The 23,046-nt window shown below is 36.6% G+C and overlaps 1 protein-coding gene across 1 annotated transcript; it reads left to right on the top strand.

The window, feature by feature from the left end:
* The first annotated feature begins 993 nt into the window (after positions 1-993).
* Positions 994-22,267, top strand: LOC129274303 (kelch-like protein 12). The gene is made up of 7 exons (XM_064108439.1): positions 994-1,180; positions 5,352-6,020; positions 7,962-8,300; positions 11,800-12,162; positions 12,813-12,928; positions 15,680-15,789; positions 17,898-22,267. Exons 2-7 carry the CDS (start codon positions 5,396-5,398, stop codon positions 18,133-18,135), a joined length of 1,791 nt encoding a protein of 596 aa, XP_063964509.1. The 5' UTR covers positions 994-1,180; positions 5,352-5,395; the 3' UTR covers positions 18,136-22,267.
* The last annotated feature ends 779 nt before the right edge of the window (positions 22,268-23,046 follow it).

Here is a 23,046-nt window from a genome sequence, read left to right as displayed (position 1 = left end):
CGAAAAGGGCCACCTAAATTCCCGAAAGATTGGGTCCTTAATTTTTACCCGACCATTTGAGAATTGCTATAATTTTCATAAAACGTTGGGTAAACTGGGCCCGACCTTATGGGAATTTAGGGTGCCCTTTTTCTGGAATCGTCGGGTAAATTGTATAGGACATTTAAGGAATTTAAGGGGCCCTTTTCTCGAACGGTTGGGTTTAATGATTGCCTGACACGACAACCTGATATGATTGCACAAGCCCCGGGGGGCCACTTCCAATGACGAGTGGATACCATGCGCGACCATGAGATCTCAAAAAGCACCCTAAACACGTATTTTCCATATTCTGAAAATGCACCCCTTAACAAGTATTGGCGTGTGAAACCCTACCCTTAACAAGTATTGGAAACAAAATGATACTATTGGCAAGTATTCCCAGAAATGAACCCCTAAACAAGTACAGCGATATTTTGGGGCAAAAAGTATATCCTTTATAAAACATTTTAGTCTTGATTCTTTATACCCTAGCAAATTTGACCCTAAACACGTAGCTTTCCTATCGAAAATAGATACCCTTTTTTCATTATTTTAGTGTTTTTGACACCCTTATTACCTCAGTTACATACGTAACGTGCCCTATCTTGAAAAAGACATCCTTTTTACATGTTTTTTTTTGGTCGCGCATGGTTGGTATCCACTCGTCAATGTAAGTGCCCCCCCCCCTTCCCTGCGGGCACAAGCCAAAGAGAGAGATGAGTCTTCTAGTAGGATCCATGTTCTGAGTGAGAGAAATTTGATATATAGAGGAAGTAGGTTAAGTGGAAGCCAGGAGTGGAAGACTGAAAATCTTCGGTAGAGAATTTGGTAAAGGATGTATGGATCGGAAAGGAGATGATTGGAAAACAATGAAAAAAATATGTATAATTTTTAGTTTATCTCGGGTCAGTATTGATGAGCTTGCAATTGGTGGCATTGGGGCCCCTGGGGCGGAAATATTAAATATAAATCTTACATAAATTCAAGGCCCTATATAGGGCCCTTGTATAAATTTGGCATGCGCCCCCTCGTTCATGCGCCGCGCAACGCATGCGATATCTGCAGCTGAATCGTGAGTCCCTCGGTCAAATTTCACTAATTTGACAGCTATCTGGAATCCTAAAATCCTGGCTAATTGGACAAGACAAAGGTTGTGCGTGTAAGTATTGGAATCACGGCATGCCGGAATCACTGGAGTTATAATTTTATCATAAAATAACCAGTGCTTTTCTCTTTTGGCTTACGTCGGGAGTAGCGTCCGTGGATGCGGATGGGGCTCGCGCTCGGCCAGGCCTAACCCAGGGAGCTCCCGCCGGGCGGGAGCTCCTGGGTTAGGCCCAGGCTAGTGCTAGCTGACTGGGGCCGATTGCACGAAAGGGTCTTTCCAAGGACCGTCTTTCGTGTCGCCCATCTTTTATGATACGCCATGTGAAACGCATTTCAAATAAATTATCTGCAAATATATTTTATTTGTCCATTAAAATAAACAAAATATTTGTTTATAAAATGATGTGATTTCTCATGAAATTGTATGAAATTTGATTTAAAAGCAAGCTTACGAATTTTATTTGTTTATCATAAATTTCAGAAACACCCCGCTTATAGCGCATCATAAAAGATGGGCGACACGAAAGACGGTCCTTGGAAAGACCCTTTCGTGCAATCGGCCCCTGGGCTCGCCGGTCATGCCGGTTGAGTCTGAGACTATTAAGGGGGTGTTGCAAGAAAATATATGCAATCAATTGAAAATATTCGGTAGCAATTTTACAATCCATGGATCAGTTTTGATTGTAGCATATTATCTTATTCTCCTTGTTTTAAGAAGCAGTTTACTTTAGGCACTTTAGCAAATAATACTAACTTACGTTCAATACCGTACATAGTTTTGCACTGAAAGTGAAATGCACTAGTATTCAACCTATAAAATAGTGATGATAGATGGCTAATTTAAAAATAGTTTAGATTGCTAAATTAGATCTAGATTTATGTAAGTCTCTGGCTTTGATAAATTCCCCGTTTGGTCTCATCTCAATTGGTCTAGTCCATAGTCGGATGGGACGGACAAGGGCAGATTGAAAGACAGGGCCATCTTTCATCGCTAGGTTGAATACTAGTAGTGCAGACGGATTGAATACTAGTGCCAAAAACCATCGCCGTGTAATTCCATCGCCCGCGCACACAGTCGACGGGTTGAAGAAAAAAATAACTGAAAAAGAATAACCAGCATTTGCTCTTGGAAATAAGACGGGTCTGAAATTCAGGTAAATTCTATATTTCTATATATTTGAGGAAACTTTCCAAACGGGTTGAATACTACTACTAGTGCCCTTACGGTAGTAGTAATCACCAAATGACCACTCATCCTATGAACGAGGTTATAATGACCAATTTTGCAAAACCGTATAATAAGTTTTTGCAAGACATACCGCAAGGCTCCACATTAACTTTTTTTGGTGGTGGCCCGTTCGGGCCACCAAAACCTTCAAATAATTTTTTTTGGTGGCCCGATATTAAAGTTTGGTGGCCCGAAAAATATAAAGAAAAACATTAAAAATGAATAAATGGGTATAAATGGTTTAACCACTGTAAAAAAAGTGTGAGAAAATTCCTTCCCTAAATTTGCGAAAATGTTGGAAAAATTCACATTTCATATTAATGAAATGCCTTCCCAAAATATTTACTTTCTCAAGAGTTGTTTAAGAAATCATTTATAAACAGGAAAGAAAGTAACTGTCTGTTTATTTTTGGCTAGAAAAGACCGGAAAAGACACGGCTTCGAAAGAAACCAAGTAACAACATACATACAAATGCACATGTGGGACTGTGATGTACTCACCTATGTGTTTTTATGTGTATTATTTTCATTTGGAAATCGGTCTTTTTGAGTCAAAAGAGAGGACATGATTCCTCTTTTTAATGCTTGCAAATAATCAGGATACACCAAATTTTAGCAAAAAGGTCTGTAGAAGGGCATTTCATTGATGTAAAATGTGACTTTGACTTGGATTTTCACAGTTCTGTGGTAGATTTCTTAGCAGCAACATTTCGTATTGCAGCTCTCTGAGTCTGAATAGGCTGCTAAATAACGCACAGCTGCTTCAAGCATGCAAAGCTCACGCCAGCCAGCCGGCCGGGGCAGCCGGCTGGATAAAGCTCTACTTAATGCTATAGCGGTAGGCCAACTTTGTGTGTGTGTTTGTGTGTAGATCAACAAAAAGGGCGCATGACGAACTGGCATGCAATTTGAACTGTAGAAAGTTGATAAATGCGTGCAAAATGGGGAGAAAAATTGCGCTATTCTAAAAATTATTGGTTGCCCGATTCGGGCCACCAAAACTTAATATTTTTTCATTAATGGTTGCCCGAGGTGAATTTCTGGTGGCCCCGGGCCACCGGGCCACCGCTAATGTCGAGCCTTGCATACCGTACTCACAATCACATAGCCATAGCCTCATGACATAGCCTTAGGCCTAATTAATTATGATTTACCAAAAATAGACTCGCAACTGCCAAGTTTCTTGCAACGCCATTATTATTCAATGGCACTAGTTGGGCCGGGCTTAGCTGGAAATGGAGGCGTTTCAAGATAGGGCCCTAGATATGTGAAGATTACGTGCTATGTGTCTGCATCGGGGGGGGGGGGGGGAGCTAGTAGGCTCCTCGGCTAAATTTTACAGACCTGCCAACTGTCCCGATTTTATCTGGATCGTCCCGATTTACAACTTTCAAACTGGCCAAAAATCGGGGACCCCCGCAAGGGGCGCTGCCCCTGGACCCCCGGCTGGTGGTTGTCCAGATTTTGGGTTTCCAAATGTTGGCAGGTATGAATTTGTAAATCATTAAGTTAACTAACATAATGCGAGCTACATGTATATGGTTGGGGGTCCTAAACTTAAGCTAAGCGGGTCCTAAAGCTACGCACCACTCATCGTGTTTGCAGTGTTTAATGGCAAATGCGCACTCTGTGTGTGGATTTGCCTGCAGAGTGATGAACGATTCCTATTCAATTTTTTCTACAGAGGCTGCAGTAAATCTCTTTTTCATTCTTTTTTTTTTTTCTTTAGTTTTTGCTTCACTTTTTCTTTCCTCTCTTCCATCTCCCTCTCTTTTTCTTGTTTTTTTTTAATTTTCTTTGTTTTATTCTTTCTTTAATCCTTTTTCTTTCCTTGTTTCTTTCTTTGCTTCATTTTTTTTTTCTTTCTTTCTCAATCTTTCTTTTCTCCTTTTTCTTCCTTTCCTTCCATGGATCTCCCTTCCTTTTTTCTTGTGTTTTCTCTTCTCTCTCTCTTTCTTTTATTTTCTTTCTTTCCTTCCTTCCCTCCCTCCTTCCCTCCTTTCTATTCCTTCTTTCTTACTATCATACATTCTTCCTTTCTTTCCTCCCTCTCTTTCTTAGTTCTTTTACGTTGATTCCCCATTCTTGTGTGCCCTGGTCCTCGTCAAGGTACATGAATGTATATGATTAGAGAAAATAAATTGAAGTGCATAATGACCATATTTTGGTCATTGGTGACAAGATTAATCACTTAGAAAAAAAAGCAATAACAAGGTACACAATTCATGTAAAAGAAAAATTGTGTGTTTTTCACAGTTTAAGCTATACTATAGGATAACTATTGTTTGTTTATACCACATCACTTCCGCCTTTAAGCTAGACTTAATCCACTTGTATGCTTTTCACACTGCACATATTTTCCTTAACCCCGGGAAATTGGTGGAGCTAAGTTGGGGGGTCTTAGCCCCCCACTTTCCTGGGTTTAAGCTTAGCCCACTTCGGTTTCACACTACGTATTAGCGAAGTAAGCTTGCACGGTAAATAATATGGTACTATCTGGCCCTGCAGAAAAGCAGGGCTGGCCGACTTATTGCGGTGCTAAGATATGCAGTGTGAAATGAAACTGGGCGAAGGAAACGTGAGGCCAAGTATTAGCAAATCACAGAAGTCAATATTGCACGTTAATCTGTGGCAGTCTGTGGCAAAATCATCAATATTCATGAGCTGTGCGATAGTCTGGGGTTAAGGCGTTAACCCTGGCTAAGCAAATAGTATGGGGTTAAGAAAGACAGTGTGAAATCAAAAAGGATAGTGGGTGTAAGGATAGTCCTATGGGCTTTAATAAGGAAAAGCAGTGTGAAAGCATAATAGGGGACTGATCGTGGGACTTAGGCCAGAAAATTGATCAGCAACAATTTTGAGCGATCTCTGAATGTGTGTGATAATTAAAGATCAATTTTGATTTTCCCAAAAATTCAATTGTAGCAATCTGTATAGTGTAATTAATGCAGGTGTTACTGAATGTCTTTCTGTTCTATCACTTTGCATGGAATAGGGAGACAAGTTCACCAAGTTCTTAGGTAGATTGAAGTTCTGAGAATGGAGCTTGAAGGAGATACTCCTCGGAGGCCTCTTGAACCTGGACCTTCTGTTGTATCTGAGAAGAGAGTTCGAATACAGTCCCAGGTCGTGAGCAGCAGCGAGGATGACCAGACTTTCGTCCGACGTCAGCAACACGCTCTGAGCATGCTGTCCGTCATCCAGAGCCTCCACGACCAGAAGCAACTCTGCGACGTTGTCCTCTCCGTCGAATCCAAGGAGATCCCTGCGCATCGCCTGGTCCTCTCGGCTTGTAGTCCTTATTTCCATGCCATGTTCACTAGCCAACTCAAGGAGTCAAGACAGGAAGTGGTCAAACTCCAGGACATGAATGCCGAAGCCATCGAAGCCATAGTGAATTTTGCCTACAGTGCAAACATAGACATCACCGAGGAAAATGTCCAGAGCATCACGAATGCTGCATGTGTCTTGCAGATGGAATCGGTGATCAATCTGTGCAGTGACTTTTTGAAGACTCAAATGCACCCAACTAATTGCTTGGGGATCAGGAACTTTGCCAGAATGCATGGTTGCTTTGAGCTCAGTGAGGCAGCTGATGCCTTCGTTCACCTCAACTTCCCCAAGGTCGTTGCGCACGATGAATTCCTACAACTCAGTACTAAAGGTAGGCTGTATTTTGTGTTATTTTTTTTATGATGGTAAATGCTTGATTAGGGTAGAGTGGAGAGCAACAGTCATAAGGTAGCAGGATGCTGGTTTCAAAACATATCAGATATTGTCAGTAGTACTCAGTAGAGCAATGGCACAGGTTACTTCATTCAATTTAATTATGTCTGATTGTATATATATGCTGGTCCCTGCCATTCGGCGTGTTTCTATAGAGAATCGTTAAAAAATGGTTTAACCGTATCAACCTTAAACCAACCTGTGTCTACAGAGCGAATAATTCGATTTACTCACATTCCGTGTCGCGGAACATGGCAGTAACCACCTCCCAGAGGTCATAAGGTAGGTGGTTATGAGAAACTGTATTTTGCACAAGGATGTGGTTTATCAATAAACCGCATCGCGTCTGTTTCAACGGAAGTTTTCCGGAATTCTGGATACTTCCGCGGGTAATAACGATTCTCTGTAGAAACAAGCCAAATGACTTGTGTACAGAATGCCCCTCTCAAAAAATTGAACCAGCAAGTTTTATTTTTGCCTTGTGTGAAGACCCATTTGATGATTAAAATTTTATTCAGGGTTTCTACTTTCTACATTGTACATGTACCTGCATACTACATGTAGGTGGCACTGTCCCCCCCCCCCCCCCTCTCCCCTCCTTATTTTAGTTGTAATGATAATAAAGATTAAAGAATAAAGACTTCATATGTTCTGGGTTTTTTTATCATTCATACCAAAATATTGGCCAAGAAACAAAATGTTTACACAATAATTGCAAGCATTTGTATTTCAGTAAATCTTGAATGTCAATTATAGTTTTCAAACTGTATTCTAGATAATTATGTTCCTGATAATACGGAATGCATGCTTACAGTATATTATATTCTTTAAAGGCTGGAGTTTCATTTTGTACTAAAGTCCCCAGAGCCTAGTACCACCTTTGAGATGGATTAACTAAACATTTATAGTAAATTCAAACCTTGTAGAGGCATGGTGTATGTTCATGGACTGTGATGCTGTGAACCATGGGTTTTTAAGGGGTTGCACCACACAGGGAACAGGGGATGACTACCCCCCCCCCCCCATGGCTGCTATGATCTTCTAAGCAGAAAAAAAGGAACTAATTGTAATGAAAGAAGTAGATGATAGATGAGAGGAAAGCATACATGTACAGTGTATATGTAAAAAGAGATTTTGGGTCTCTGTAATACCATTACTATATGAATAAAAATTGGATCTACTTTTGATTATCTTCCCCCCCCCCCCCCCCCACTCCAGTCAAAATATCCTGGTGCTACCTCTGTGGGTATTTGTGTTTGGATCTCAAAAGACAACAATGTTCTTCTTTTTTTTCAAAAATACTTCTCTACATTTCAAAAGGCTGGTCCGGAAGTTGACTCGGATATAGATTTACGTAGTTTATTACTTTACTTTAACTCTAAAGTGTATTATTTTGTTGTAACACCGCGAATGAATGCTTTAGCTAAAGCCTGGGTCAGGTCTTATAATGTCCTTGCGAATCTTCAAATGTGATGTGCACTTTTCAAAAGTGGCATATTATGAAATTGATCAGATGAAGAGGTTGCCTTCAGGGGAAATAACATGTTCTACCACAGTCTTAGAAAGTCAACCTGTTTTGATGAACTGTTGCCTGAGAAACAAGATTCTTGTATTTTGATATAGGGGCAGCATCATTAAAGTTCTGAGTCATCTGTTTTAAAAGTCTGAAAAGGTTACATGTAGCAGGTGATAGCTTTACATACCAAAGTACAAAAACCAGATTAATTTCCTAGAATTTGAACTAATTTCTATATTTTTGTTTGCAGGTTTGTATGAAATTAATGATTTTTATGAATTATTCTGAATTACCTCATAATGCTTTTTATGATTATTCTTTATTACCACATAATGATTTTTTATGATTATTCTACATTACCAGACCTTGTTAAACTCATTGAAAAGGACAGCCTGAACATTGCCAAGGAAGAGGAGGTCTACCAAGCCACGCTCCGTTGGATCCAGCACGACCTTGCCAATCGGGAACAACTCATCGGAAATGTCTTCGAACATGTCCGCCTTCCCCTGCTCTCTTGGAAGTTCCTGAACTCTCGGGTTATAGAAAACCCTCTCCTCATGAAGGACGAAAAGTTTCAGAAGTTTGTGGATGAGGCTCGCCGTTACCATGGCAGCAAGTTTTACCCAGGATTACACTGGGAAGTGAGCATGAGGACAGTGCCGAGACATTCATGTAGCCAAGCTCAGTTTATTTACGTCATTGGTAAGTTCATGTAACAGTAGTAGTAGCAAAATGTAGTAAATCTAGTCATTATTTAAGTAAATCAGTTTAGAAATCTATTTTTGTTATTTCCTTTTGTCTCCTTTGACAGAGATTGGTAGATTTACCTCACATGTGCAGTGGTTTGCTAAGACCCCCCCCCCAAAAAAAAGAAGATTTTCATAAAGATACATGTATATTGTACATGTACTTGTATTTACAGCTAGAAAAATTCCTGTTACAGAGAAAGTGAAATTTTCTGCACACACGAAAAAATAATTCACTATTTAGCATTTAAATTTTACACTTAAAGTTTTCATCTCGGCATTTTTAAATTACTTTATAAGGCACAACTGATGGTATGTGCTAAGCTTTGGGACATATGTTCATTTCATTTTCTGCCCTTGATTGAAGACATCCATATCAAATTCATTCTTCAATTTTAACGAGATTCATCCAACCTGAATTCCCTTTGTGACAAGATGAATACCCTCATGCTGGTTGCCATGGTAACCATGATTTGTTTTTGATTGGATGATCACTCATTAATGACAATCACGAAGATGACATTATAGTTGTACATCGTCTGCACAGAGTTTATTCCTGTTTGTCTCAGTTGGTACAAAAGTACTTTTGCAATGACCTTCCATAATATACATTTCTTTATTTCTATCCGTTCCCATTCCCCCCCCCCCCCTCAAAGGAGATGGAAAAAAAAAAGAATAGAAATAGATTTAGGGATGATGTGCAAATGATAGAAAACAATTTCTTTATGATATTATACGAGCACTACAGTACATACTGTAACATGAGACTACATGTACCTACATTGTACTGTTTATTTCAAGACAGCTATATTCATTTTTTATGAATCTGTCCTCCATACGTGATTTCCAGGAGGTACTGTAGGCCCACATGTATTGCAGTTATCCATATGTTCTGTCAATCCCATTTTTATTCTCATGGTAACTCATAAGTCAGTTGACTTTAATTTGGTTCAATTGTGCATAAAGAGAGACAATAAACTGATATAAGCAGTTCTGGGTCAATCAACATCAAAGACGAAGGGTCACCTGCTGCTTTTAGGGTTTTTTACACCGTCTTCCATGTACATAAATATAAATTACATATTGGCCCGTATTCTGAACTCAGGTTTGAATTAAACCCTGGTTTAAAGTTGCGGTTTAACTATGGAGAGCCAATAATTGAGGCACAAATCCCTAACAGCACACATCCATTTTATTAAACTCATTTGACACTCAAATTGTCTGGGAATGATAGCTGAAGCATTCTGAAGTATTTTTATTTATTATGAAAGCAACAGGAAACAAAATAGTAAGCATAGGAGATGTACAATATAAACATAATTTTTGAAATTTTGGCTCCCCGTAATTTTAGCACAGAGTTAGACCTTAAAATCTAAGTTAAACTTGACTTCAGAATACGGGCCATTGTATTTACATTCATTGTTACATGTATATTACTATATTATTGATTTGTTTATTTTTATTTATGAAATTGGATGTAACCTGTGTCAATCAGAAGACAATAAATTATGTTTAATTGATATGAATGCCTGAAAATGGCCCATTCTTCAAATAAATGAAAAAGAATTTCGCAGATCAACTATTATAAGCTCCTCGGTTATCAAGGTCAAAGTTCAAATGGCTGGGCTTGCATGAATATTGTTTGTTCTTGCATTAGGTCCAATAGTCAAATCAAATTTCAAACTTTTGGGATAGGAGATATTTGCAAATTCTAGAACTTATCAGACCTGGCAGTTACAAAGCATGAATTTTAACCACACACAGTAGAAAAACAATCTAGATTCTTGCTTGCAATGCACAGTGATTGTTTTGCTTTTGCCTTCATAAAGGTAAATAATTGGTCTCCATACAGTATGTTATAATTTTATTAGACCAAATAGTCGATGTTTTCTTCTCTCTTTTTTTACTTCTATTTTCCCTGTTCAGATTTTTTTTACCAGGATGTGGTTACAAACAATTTCCTTTTCAAAAGTATTGACCATAAGTCCTTATGCTTCACATTGTAACAGTGTACATTTGTTTAATAAGCAAAGAGTTTAAATGGTTTTCTGTCTTATTTTTTTATATTTTGTTTGCTGGTGATATGTATAATACTAAATGATAATACTTAAAGAATGAAGGAAAATTGACTATGTGATTGGCAGGGTGCTACGTAACTTTTTAGGTGCACTTGCCTGGTTGGGCAAGTAAATTTTTTGAATAGAAATATACTTGCCCAAAAATTTATTTCACTTGCCTGAAAAAACCCTTGAAAAAAAAGTTTTATCTCTTCAAAGAAAAGTTTTGTGGTTATTTACCTTTTTCTCTCTTTTGACATGAACTGATCTACATATACCTTGTTATTGCATTTCTTTTTCCAAAGTGATTTTATCTTGCCTGCCATGACCAAAACTAGGGTCAATATCATATCGACCCTAATTTTGGTCATTCTACTGTGAGAATTTTGCTTGCCCAATTCGGGCAAGTAGTTTTTGTCTTTACTTCAAAACACTTGCCCGACTCTAACTTTTACTTGCCCTGGGCAATCGGGCAAGTGCTTATGTACAATGTAGCACCCTGGTGATTGGATATGATCAAGTTACTTTTCAAACAGGATTACCTTGCTTACCGGTATCTAAAGTGAAAAATCCTTTATTGAAATAGATTTTGTAACTTTATGAATGAAGTTTTTACTATCGGTATCATAAAATACTTACTCTTTGGCAGATCTGCCATGAAAACAGTTTATTTCCAATTCGTCTACTGCCAATTCGTCCAATTGCCAACTCATCTACTATCATTTGGTCTACCATCAGTTCGTCCACTATCCACATGGTCTAATTGCCATTTCGTCCAATCGCCATTTCGTCTAATAACCAGTTGGTACAACAGCCATTTAGTCCATATACAAATTGGTCCAATTGGACAAAGTGTTAATTGTGCAAAATGAATGAAAATGAAATTGATGTTAGACCAACTGGTTATGAGACGAAATGGTCATAGACGAAATGGAGATTAGATGAAGTGATGATTGGACCAAATGGTTGTTAGATGAAATGTTGATGGACAGAATGGCATTAGACTAAATGAAAGTAGATTATTTGGTGAGTGGACGAGTTTGCAGTAGACGAATTGGCAATTAACCATGATTGAAATCAATGTTGACTTTACAGTATGCACTTTCCATAGTGATTATGTTAAATTCTTCCTTCCTTTCTTTTCATAAGAGCAAAATGAGAGAACTACCTGGTAGCATTCGTGCATGTTGTGTAGTTACAAAAAAAAAATTATAAATAAGAGGAGACAGACTGAGTAATTAGAGGTCCATGAAATAAGAACTTTCTTTTAAATGAGTCTGCATTTTTCAAAATGGTTTTAAATACTTGTTTTAACTGATTTGATTCTGAAGATACTGGATAAAATGGAAGAAAAAGAAGTGATCATTTGAACTTTAATCTTGAACTATTGTACCCTAGGAGGTGAAGTATCCCCAAGCCGGAACACCCTGTGCACCGCGGAACGTTACCAGCCCGCCATCAACAACTGGTCCCCGCTGCCTCCCATGAAGCAGTCCAGGCGCGGTGTAGGCGTGGCCATTGTGGATGGCATCATTTACGCCATAGGGGGTGCAGACTCCACCCCCCTGAGGGACGTCGAATGTTACGATCCCCAGACGGACAGCTGGAGGAACGTGGCAAAGATGAAGGTGCCGAGGAGTAGTGTTGCCGTGGCGACGGTCGGAGGTCAGGTGTACGCCTGCGGAGGATATGACGGGATGAGGAGCGTGAAGTCAGTTGAACAGTACGATCCAAACCTGAATGAATGGAAGGGTATAGGAGGTACATTTCTGTATTTTATTCTTATTATGTAGAGTATATTCCTTCACTGTTCACATCTCATTTATTGTAGGGCCCCACTCTCAAGCTCTGCTTTTTAGGGGTCCTCGAAAACCTCTCATATGTTATTTATCCTTTTGTATTATCTGTTCATTGATTTGTACTTATACATGTATGTCTGGTTTTTGAATGAATTAAACTTGAACTTGAACTTGGTAACAACTTTTATTTGAATATTACATGTGTACCCTGTTCAAGTGCATACGAGTTATTGACATGCTACACAAATTGGCAAACATAGAACTAATGTGTGAATGTGATCTCTGCTATTATAAAATCTTTCATGGAAATCAGACATTGATATGAGGCCTTAAATGTTTGAAAGCTTTTAACTCTGAACTATTCTCTTTCCAGTTGCATGCTCATTTGGCACTTTGTGGAAACTGGGATGATGTGTATATTGGCAAGACTTTCAGTTCTCATGGCAGCTGAAAATATGGACTTTTAACATAGCAAGATTTTGAAAATTTGAATATATTACACGTTTCTGTGATTTGCTTTTTCCCTCTTTACTGTACAATACTTAATACATCATTGATATATCTGATACAGTATACATATTCAATATTCAATTCCTTTTCCCTTATACACAGACATGCATACCCAGCGTAGTATGGCTGCAGCCATATCACACGGGGGCTATCTCTACGTGATTGGGGGATATGATGGAGCGGAAGATTTGAAAAGTGTTGAGCGTTATCATCCTTTGGTAAGTTCTTTAGAGTAAAATCAAAGGGACGTCACACCTGGGGCCCATTTCATAAAACTTGTTACAATAACAAATTTGCAATAACAGTTTAAAGCTACTGAAATCCTTTGATTTGATTGGTTGATAATAAACTTGTTATATAAACTGTGCATTTGTTATTATAACAATTTTTTATGAAATGAGACCCAGATCAGATTAGCCAGAGTATGCTACAGATGTGGAACAAGTTGCTTAAAGGGGAATCCAGCCTTGGCTATTAAATGTTGTGTTGGGAAGGAGAAATATAGATTAAACAGAATGGTGAAAGTTTGAAAGAAATCGGACAAGCAATAAAAAAGTTATAGCTGCTTTAAAATTGAGATCACTAATACTATGTAGATTTCAAATTGGCAACTGAGTAAGTAAATTATGACAAGGGGCAAGGACTACTTTCCCATAGACCAAGTACTTTATTATCAGGGATTTGTGGTTTTCTCCTAAGTACCCATTCCCCTGGGGCAGTAATCTAAATATAACCCAGGTAGTATATTGTTTTATGTCCTCATGAAAGAAAAATATGATTTGAAATAAAACTTTTGGGGAAAATGACATTTTAGCCATAATATGTATTGGAGTACATGGAAGAGTAGTCCTTGCCTTACATCACTATGACTTCCCATATGCGGCCAATTTGAAGTCTCCATGGGTATAGTGATTACCAATATTTATAACTTTTAAAAATTCATAACTTTCTTGTTGTTTGTCCAATATTGTTCAAACTTTCACCTATCAACTTGTCTGATTTTTCTTTTCCTTATAAAAACAAGTTTTTATTTGGGTTGGATTCCCCTTTAAACATTTCATCATATTTCTGTATCAGGTTACCAAGGAATAATTTTGTGTTCTTAACAATTGGAAATTCATTATCGAGAACAATATGTGATAATAAAGAGCCAAGGGCAAAATTTTTTGCTTTGTTACTTTGTTTATTTTGAAAAATAAATATATGATTATATCTTACCTTTTTGTACTTATTTTTCACTGTTACAATACTGTACATTAACATATCAGGCTTGTATATAAAAGAGATTGAGAAGACTGTACAAGGAAATCAACCTTTCTAGTGGAAATATTTAATGAGGAAATTTAACCTGTTGGTAGTGAAATTCATTCAAGTGTGCAGTTCATTGTCCGGCTTTGACAAAACACTTTTATATTCCATTGTAAGTGATCTTTCGTTGTGTCGGTCAGCTTGTGTATATATGAGGTCTTTTGTCCAATTAGTTGCAGTCACAGGGAGAGGGGGGGGGGTCATTAGACAGAGTTATTTTATCCCATGAATATTGTTAAAGTGACAAAGTAAAAAAAAATGGGTGGTGAAGTAAATTAGGAGTTTGCAAGAGGAACAAGAAGAGAGAGAGAGAGAAGGTGAAAGCAGAGGAAGATGAGGAGATGGTCATTGGAGTAATGATAAGGAAGAAAATGAGCAAGGAGAAGGAGAAGCAGGATAAGAAGAGGGTGACAGATATTGTAGACAGCTATGGTATTGGATTGAGAAAGAAAATGAAAGAATAGTTTTCAAGAGCTATTTTGATACAAAGAATTTATAAATTTCTCTCTTTTTGTTTGTGATAATAATGTCACAGCCTGTCAATCAACACTCTTTCATTTTCATTTCCAATTAATTATAGATGAAATGATATTGTTGTACTGGTTTTGAATCAGTCATATTTTTTAAGGAAATGTCATCAATTTATTCAGTACATGTAACCACAGAATCAATATCATATGTTCATCAATTAAAATTTGTGGTTTTACATATTATGTGTGTGTTTTTCACAGCTCTTTATTTTATGTGCAATATTTGTGAAGTAGTCTCCAAAGGCAGTTTGTCAGTTAGAAAAGTTGACAATTGAGTCAGCTAAAATAATAAAACTTGATAATGAATATTTTTTTTATATGCTTACAACTACTAATGCACAAATTATCTTGTACATTTTATACAGTTTATTGATAATCTTTTTAAATACAACTACTCCTTGTAGGAGATTCTTTTGATCAGCTGTTTACTTTGATATAAGTTTGATGATTTAAGGCATTTGTTTGATGTATAATGCATCATTCTTTCTGTTTAAAATTTTTTTTTTTTCATAATTTTGCATGGGTCAGTTATCAAGCCCTCATAATACTTGATTCATAAAGTTCCTCTGTAAATTATCTGCACAAAATTATAAATCTTTGAAATATAGATATATATTTTTATAATGAACAATTATTATTTTTATCAACTTTGTTCTCTTTTTTTCTCTCTCTCATTTTGATATGCGAATGCTTCATCTTCAATATTTGTGTGTTTGTTTTGTATCCTACAGCTAAAGGTATGGAAAGAAGTTAGTCCAATGAGAATTTATTTACTTTATACTATGCTATACTTTATGTTTTGTCTTCAGGGGCCTGTTGCAGAAAGAGTTGCAATCAATCGCAACTCTAAAAATCATGCGCAATTTGATTTTCAACCAATCAACAGCGCGCATTTGGGACTTGCGATTGATTTTTTGACTTGCGTTTAAACGCAACTCTTTCTGCAACAGACCCCAGTTGTTAATTTTGTCTAAATTGTACAACTGTCATTGTTGTGTTTACTCTATTAGATTAACTCGCTATATATTGTACCCTGTTTTTAAGAGATGTGAAATAAATGAATTTGAGATATTTATTTTGATATAAGAATGATTCATGTTCTATTTTTGTGTGTTTTCTGTCCTCCTACAGCTAAAGGTATGGAAAGAAGTTAGTCCAATGAGAGTGGCTCGTTCAATGACTGCAGCAGCATGTCTCAATGAAAGGATTTATGTCATTGGCGGATGTGAACACAACAAAAGGTATGGTTCAGATTGCCATCATCAATATGTTCATCATCTCATGATCATCACCATCATCATCACCATCATCATCACCATCATCATCACCATCATAATCATCATCATCATCATCATCATAATCATCATTATCATATCATTATCATCCTCATCACCATCATCATCATCATTATCACCATCATCAGCACCATCATCACCACCTGACCACCACAACCATTTCTATTAGCATCATCATCATCATCACCATTCAATTTAATTTAATTCAATTTCATTTATTTCACATCTCTCATAAAAACATTCAAATGACAAATACAATATAAAAAACATATTCATACAAATATACACAATAGAAACAAAGGAAAAAAATACACGATAAATCAATTGTAAAAAAGTGGACAGATAGGAGTGAATAATATTAAGTAGCAGTGGATGTGGGCGATCAGCAATAAGCCGTTGGCCTGTCTAGGCTGATCCCTTGTATACTGCAAAAAAGAAACCAGTTATTGGATTTAATAGAAATAGATAAGAAAGACCCTACATCCAAAAAAAAAAAAAAAATTATAATAATAACAATCAGGGGGGGGATGGAGAATGGGGTAACATGCAATAAGTTGAATTTACCTATTAATGTAACAATTCAATAAAAATATCTTATATTTTCTTTTAAAATTACTTAAGGTTGGGCATTGCTTCATATCTTGGGGCAAAGAATTCCATAAAACAGGTCCACTATAACATATAGTACTTCTAGAAAATTTATAACCCCATGAGGGGATATTCAGATCATAAGAGTTACGACAATTATACCTATTAAAAAAATATCTATACACAAAATAATCATTAAATACTTGAGGTAGGAGCTTCTTCATTGCTGAAAACACAAAACAAGCCGTTTGCAAATTGTACAAGTCATGAACTTTTAAAATTTTAAGTTTGTTAAAAAGGGGATCAGTATGAGCAAGATAATGACTATCTGTGATTACTCTAATTGCTCTTTTTTGTAAAATGGAAATTCTATTGATAAGGTATTTCGCACAATTACCCCATACAGTAATACAATAAGTTATATACGGTGAAATCATTGTGTGGTACAAAGTAACACATACATCTAATGGAAGGATTTTTTTTAGTCTATTCAAAATGCCAATGGCTTGAGATATTTTGGTACATAAGTTATCAATGTGCACTCTCCAAGAGAGGTTGGAGTCAATGGTCACTCCTAAAAATTTTGTATTGGTTACTCTCTTAATAGTGATACCGTTAAGAGAAATGTTGAAAAAGTCGTCATCATTGTTCTGTTTTTTAGATTTGAAGATCATGTAACAAGTCTTATCATAGTTTACCAACAATCTATTTGCAAACAATTCAATTTGTAGTATGTTATTTAAATCTATTAGATTTTTTCCACTTAAAAGAAGATTGGTATCATCTGCGAAAAGCAAAATTGACAGAATACTACTAGCAAATTGAAGATCGTTGATATCATCATAATTATCATCATAATCATCATTATCATCATTATCATCATAATCATCATCATCATCACCACCACCTGACCACCACAACCATTTCTATTATCATCATCATCATCATTATCATCATCTTCATCATCATGATTATCATCTTCGTGATGACCATCACCCATCATCACAATCATAATCATTACCATCATCATCATTACCACCATCATCGTCATCATCATCTTCATCATCATCATCATTACCATCATTAACCAACATCACCACCATCACAACCACTTCTATTATCATCATTGATATCATCATCATCATCACCACCATGATAGCCCTGTTGCTTTAAAACAAAGTGGATGTGCTAGGGCCCTGTGGTAGGGCAGGTTTCCTCATTAGCGGGTCTCTCTGAAACAACCTTGAGCTTGAACTACTGTAGCTCTTTACTAAAACTGTTTTGTTTTCTTTTTACCAGTCAAGTAAAACAACCACCTCCAACTATCATCATCCTTATCATATTCATCATTATTGTTTCATATCTGTTTTTTAGTTAATACAAATTAAGGCATTGTTTAAACAAAGGTAAAGAATTAAAATCAGTCAGTTGCTCACCTTTCATAAATCTTATCTTCCCCATTCCAGCCTGGCATCTGTTGAGGTATACCATCCATCCACTGATACTTGGTCCGTCATCAGCCATCTAGTTCACCCAAGGAGCGGAGTAGGTGCAGCCATTGTTAACAACCGCCTGTACGCCATCGGGGGCTATGACGGACAGGACGGGCTGCGGTCAGTTGAGAGGTACGAGGAGGACAAGGACGAATGGGGCGTGGTCACACACATGGAGGTTGCTAGGAGACGGTTTGGATGCTGCTCATAGCACAAGTTTTTATACTTTTAAGTTTTATACACTTTTAATTTCATCCTTTTTCAAATGGGAGATCTTGACTTGGAATAACTTCTTTCAGTGTACAAATTTAAATTTTGTGAATAATGAAAATGCCCAAATTGGAATTGCAGTTGACGCTTGCAGCTTGTAAAATTTTGTTTCAATAAAGTGTTTAGCAAAATGAAATTTTAAGATTATTAAGCCACTTAGTGGAGATCATGGATATATTTTTGTATATTCTTTTTATTTTGGAGAGTAATTAAATATTGTAAATTATAGCTCTCATGTTTGTTTCATTGTGAAAACAGGGTTTGAAAAAAATGCCATTTTCAACAGAAATCTGAGAGAGAGAGAAGATTTAATATAGGCATGAAAAAGTGAAAGTTAGAATGCACTCTTTACCTTTAAAGAGATAATATTCAGAAGTACTTGTTTCTGAAGATATTATGGTACCTTTTTCTGAATGTTCTGTACTTTGGCATGTTTTTCCCTATTCTAAAGTCTTTCAAAATTAGAGTTACGAGGTTATGCTGAATGATATTCATTGTTATATTTTTACTATTGTCGATCTTGCACAATTTTATTGGATTTTCTGTTATGCAATGCATTGCAATATGATTATTGAAAAAGTAAACAGTAGTTATGTTAAAATCTTTATGGCTCAGGCTTATGAGAATCATGAATCGTTGTCTGAAAATGGCAGTATTTCAGGGATTTGTAAGCCTGGCTCACACCTTTGTGTATTGAGATTGCGTTATGCTCGGCATTGCTGCCTTCGTCTAACGAAAGACGGAAAATTCAGTCTATTTTCAGTCAGGATATGCTTCGCTGAGACTTCATTTTGCTTCGTGGCATCCTCTCCCTCCATAGACCAAAGTAACTTATTTGCACCGCAGTGGTGGTAGATATTATACGTCATTGATAGTAACATGAATGTGATTGGCTGATGCATTCTTATGCTCAAGGTGCAATAGAAACATGAGTCATGGCGACAAACGATCTACAAGCTCGGGCTCTTTGGAATCAAAAGTTTGGATTTTGCATCACATATTTTAAGAAACTGGTAAGCTGATGGTATTCATAAAAATTTAATTTTCATTCCGGCGCTTTGTTTCTCCCATTAAAATGGAATTTAAGGGAGAAATCAGAGAGGGTGAGGTTGCACACCCTTTCCCCCATATCCGCTGTAGTTAAGTGTTGCACGAACCACCACCATTATGAGTCCTATCGGAGTCTTCCGTCTGTGTAGGAGGACCGAGAGAAATCAGAAAATGTTTAAAAAACTCTTCAGAAACAGCAGATTTTTCAGTCTAGTCTAATGCAGCATTAAACAGCTTAAAACGCAAAGGTTTGAGCCAGGCTTTACACAGTGGCATACCCACATTCCTAATTTCTACTGAAATCTGAGAATAAGTAGAGGAAAATGCAATCGGGATTCCCTCTAAAAATACAACCTATAATTTTGTCAGGGTGTGTACATGCTAATGTTATCCACTCACAATGCAACTCTTTGAAAAAACAACAACATAAATTTGTAAAATAGCCTCTTTTTGTAATAAAATGATATAAGGATAACCCTGGTATGGGGTATATCTTATTTTTTTGTGTGCACTACTTTCTCTATCATCATATATAAATTGGAGTTCCTTGATATTTATTATATGCTAGTTTTAATTTTTATTGTTTATAATATGCATCTTGTAGAAATCTATGCATAATTGATAAAGTCACTGGTGCAGCCTATATGCATACACTTTATAATGAAATATTCATCTATGAATATGATTTAAGAATTCAAACCCACCAGCATATTTCGAGTCAAAATTGAAACAATGCTGATGAAAATGAGCTAATAATTTTTACAAGAATCTTTCATTTTTCACCAACAGTAATGCTGGTACCCACTTGATTTTGTGGTAGTATGAATTACACAAGCCTTTTATAGTGTATTGTCATATGAAATTGACATGATTGTTTAGACAAGAAATTTTTTTTCATCCTCACAAGAAGCTGATATTTTTCACTGGCAATAATGCTTGTGTCTATTTTAATCAGTTGTTTAGGTGATGATATTTGCTTTCAGAGGGTATTTCTATATATTTATATTTCCTATCATGAGTTTGCTTGTAAGAGGCTTCCCAAAACCTGTTCTTCGTCCTCCACTGTGGTCGGAAATAATCTGCAATATTTTGCAGGACTAGATGAGTAGAAAAACACTGCAGTGCATTAGTCAGGAGTATAGAGGGATTTAGGAGTTGCATTTGACTTTTGGAAGATTTTCTTGTTTTGTTTTTGAAGACTGCTGCATCCATAGACCAGTTCAAGAAGTTCTTGAAGGCCCATTTATTCTCTTAATGAACGTTGATTGTTTTTGTTACTCAACCGGGTCCTGTTCCATAAAACTTGTTATAATTAAACAAGTCTGCAATAACAGTTAAAAGCTACTGAAATCCTTCAATCTGATTGGCTGATGGTAAATTTGTTAATAAAAATTGTATATTCGTTATTATAACAAGACTTTACAAAACAAAACCCAGGTGGGTGTTTCATAAAGCTGTTCGTAAAGTTACGAACGACTTTACGCACGACTGGAACATGATCTTAGGTCATAACTCAATTACATAGGGAGATCACATAGCACAAGAAAGGATTACCAGTCGTGCGTAAATTCATTCGTACCTAACCAACAACTTCATGAAACACCCACTTGGTCCCTTTTGAAATGTTATCACTATTTAGTGCCCAGCATGTATATCAAATGAGGCACATAGTGGAGCAGTTTACCAAATACTCAGTGGATTTGATTTAATTAGCAATACTGCATGAGTATAGAGACATGGAGGATTATTTGTTCTTATATTTTAGAGGGGGATGATGAAGTTGATGGTACAAAGGTTCCCTGACATTTGCACCAGCAAATATTTTTCCTACCAAATGTCCACGCATTATGTCAAACATAAACCCTAACTTCAAATATAACTTTAAATATAATCTGAATCCTCACATCATTCTGTTCAGGATTGGCACTTGGACCTTTGAATCATGTATCTCTGTTTTTTAATTGAATAAATAAGTAAATGAATAAATAACTAACTAATTAAGGAAGTAAATAAATGAATGAGTGAGTGAGTAAATGAATAAATAAATCAATGAATAAATAAAAACCCTGCCATGGCCTTAACCTTAGAACTATAACTTCAGAGAAATTAGAGGAGGAGAAATCGTGACAGGAACCAAAGTCATGTTACCGATTCAATGCCTCACTTGCCCGACTAACCGTAGATTGTCATAACAAGAAATTTTTTTTTTGTGAACTCTGTATTGAAATTAAAATCCTGGTGATAATAATAACAATTGTCACATAATAGGTCAGTCTACCTGATACTGTATATGGCACTGACTCCGATCATGTATAGCGCCAGCTGTTGATAACAAACAGGATATCAGAATTCGCTCATTTTCCAATGATAACTTACTCTATTTCAAATCATGATTTTCAATTTAATTCAAAGCATGGGAACTGTGTGATCAACACATGGCCCTGCAGGGGTTGATCCAGGATTTTCCAAAAGGGGGGGCACATTTTCTGGAGGAAAAATTTGACAAGCAAAAAAAAGGGGGGCACACTTCTGTTTTAACGGCATTTTTACATTACACGTTTTAATTGTGCCTCTCAAAAGGATCCGACAGTGTCGCCCTGGGTGCCCCCCCCCCCAAGATTTTGTCGGGGGGGGGGGGATGCAACATGTGTTATTCACCAGAGGCAGCACCCCCTGGAAATGTGGTAGGTACGCTGAAATTTACAACATTTAATCAAAATCTCCTTCATTTTGTCGCTCCCCCATAAAAAAAAATCATGCTCATCTTTCACCAAGAAGATTTTATGATTTTGTGTTGCCAATTTACTTGTAATAAGTTATCTGTCTGTACTCGTGTGATGTATGTACTATATAATAGTTCTTTTGATTGTAACAAAATTTATATATTTTTGAAAGATTTTTGTGTACACATTCGGTACTCTAACATTGTATTATGCTAGGTATATCATGTTAGAATTGAGAGGAAGTGTAATAACAATTTGATAGTATATGATTTGATATTAAAGATATCGATAATAGCCCAACTTCTGAAAACTCTGATCTTTTTTTTTTTACAGATTATTGTGGTAATGTGACATTGTATTCTATGATGATAACGAAATATGAATTCATCTATAAATTGTATTATGACTTGCCAAATGAATAACAAATTTAAAATTGTGAGGTTGGTGGTGGTGATGATGATGTTGATGGTGATGATGGCAATAATGATGATGGTGGTGATGATGATTGTGATGATGATTGTGATGATGATGTTGATGGTGATGATGATGATGGTGCTGCTGCTGCTGATGGAGATGATGATGATGGTGATGATGATGATGATGATGGTGATGATGATGATGATGGTGCTGCTGCTGCTGATGGAGGTGATGATGATGATGATGATGATGTAGATAATGATGGTGATAGTGATGGTTAAAAAAAAATACCCATTACACCATCATTGGGGAGAATTCGGTCTACATATATATTCAATCTGTATACTGAGGGCGCCAGATCACCTAAAGTGAATCACCTTACTGTCTCTCCCTCCCTTCTCTGTGTCCGTCAATATCTCTCTATACTAGTATATCTCTCCCTTTTGCTTTTCCGTGCTTTTGACTCTTCCAATCATCTTTCCATTCTGCGCAAATACATGAAATACAAATTGCACGTTGGAGTGTTATTTTCCAAACAATTTGATGTCTATGGCAATAATATTCATCTCGTACTTTCCATTTGTCGGATCGATCATTTCTAACGGTGCACAATAATGGATTACACGATTTAGAAAGTTGCCACGCCTCCTCACTTCTGAAAC

Source organism: Lytechinus pictus, chromosome 13, assembly GCF_037042905.1.
Source record: "Lytechinus pictus isolate F3 Inbred chromosome 13, Lp3.0, whole genome shotgun sequence".
Taxonomy (NCBI): Eukaryota; Metazoa; Echinodermata; class Echinoidea; order Temnopleuroida; family Toxopneustidae; genus Lytechinus; species Lytechinus pictus.
This window is presented reverse-complemented; position numbering and strand designations above follow the sequence as displayed.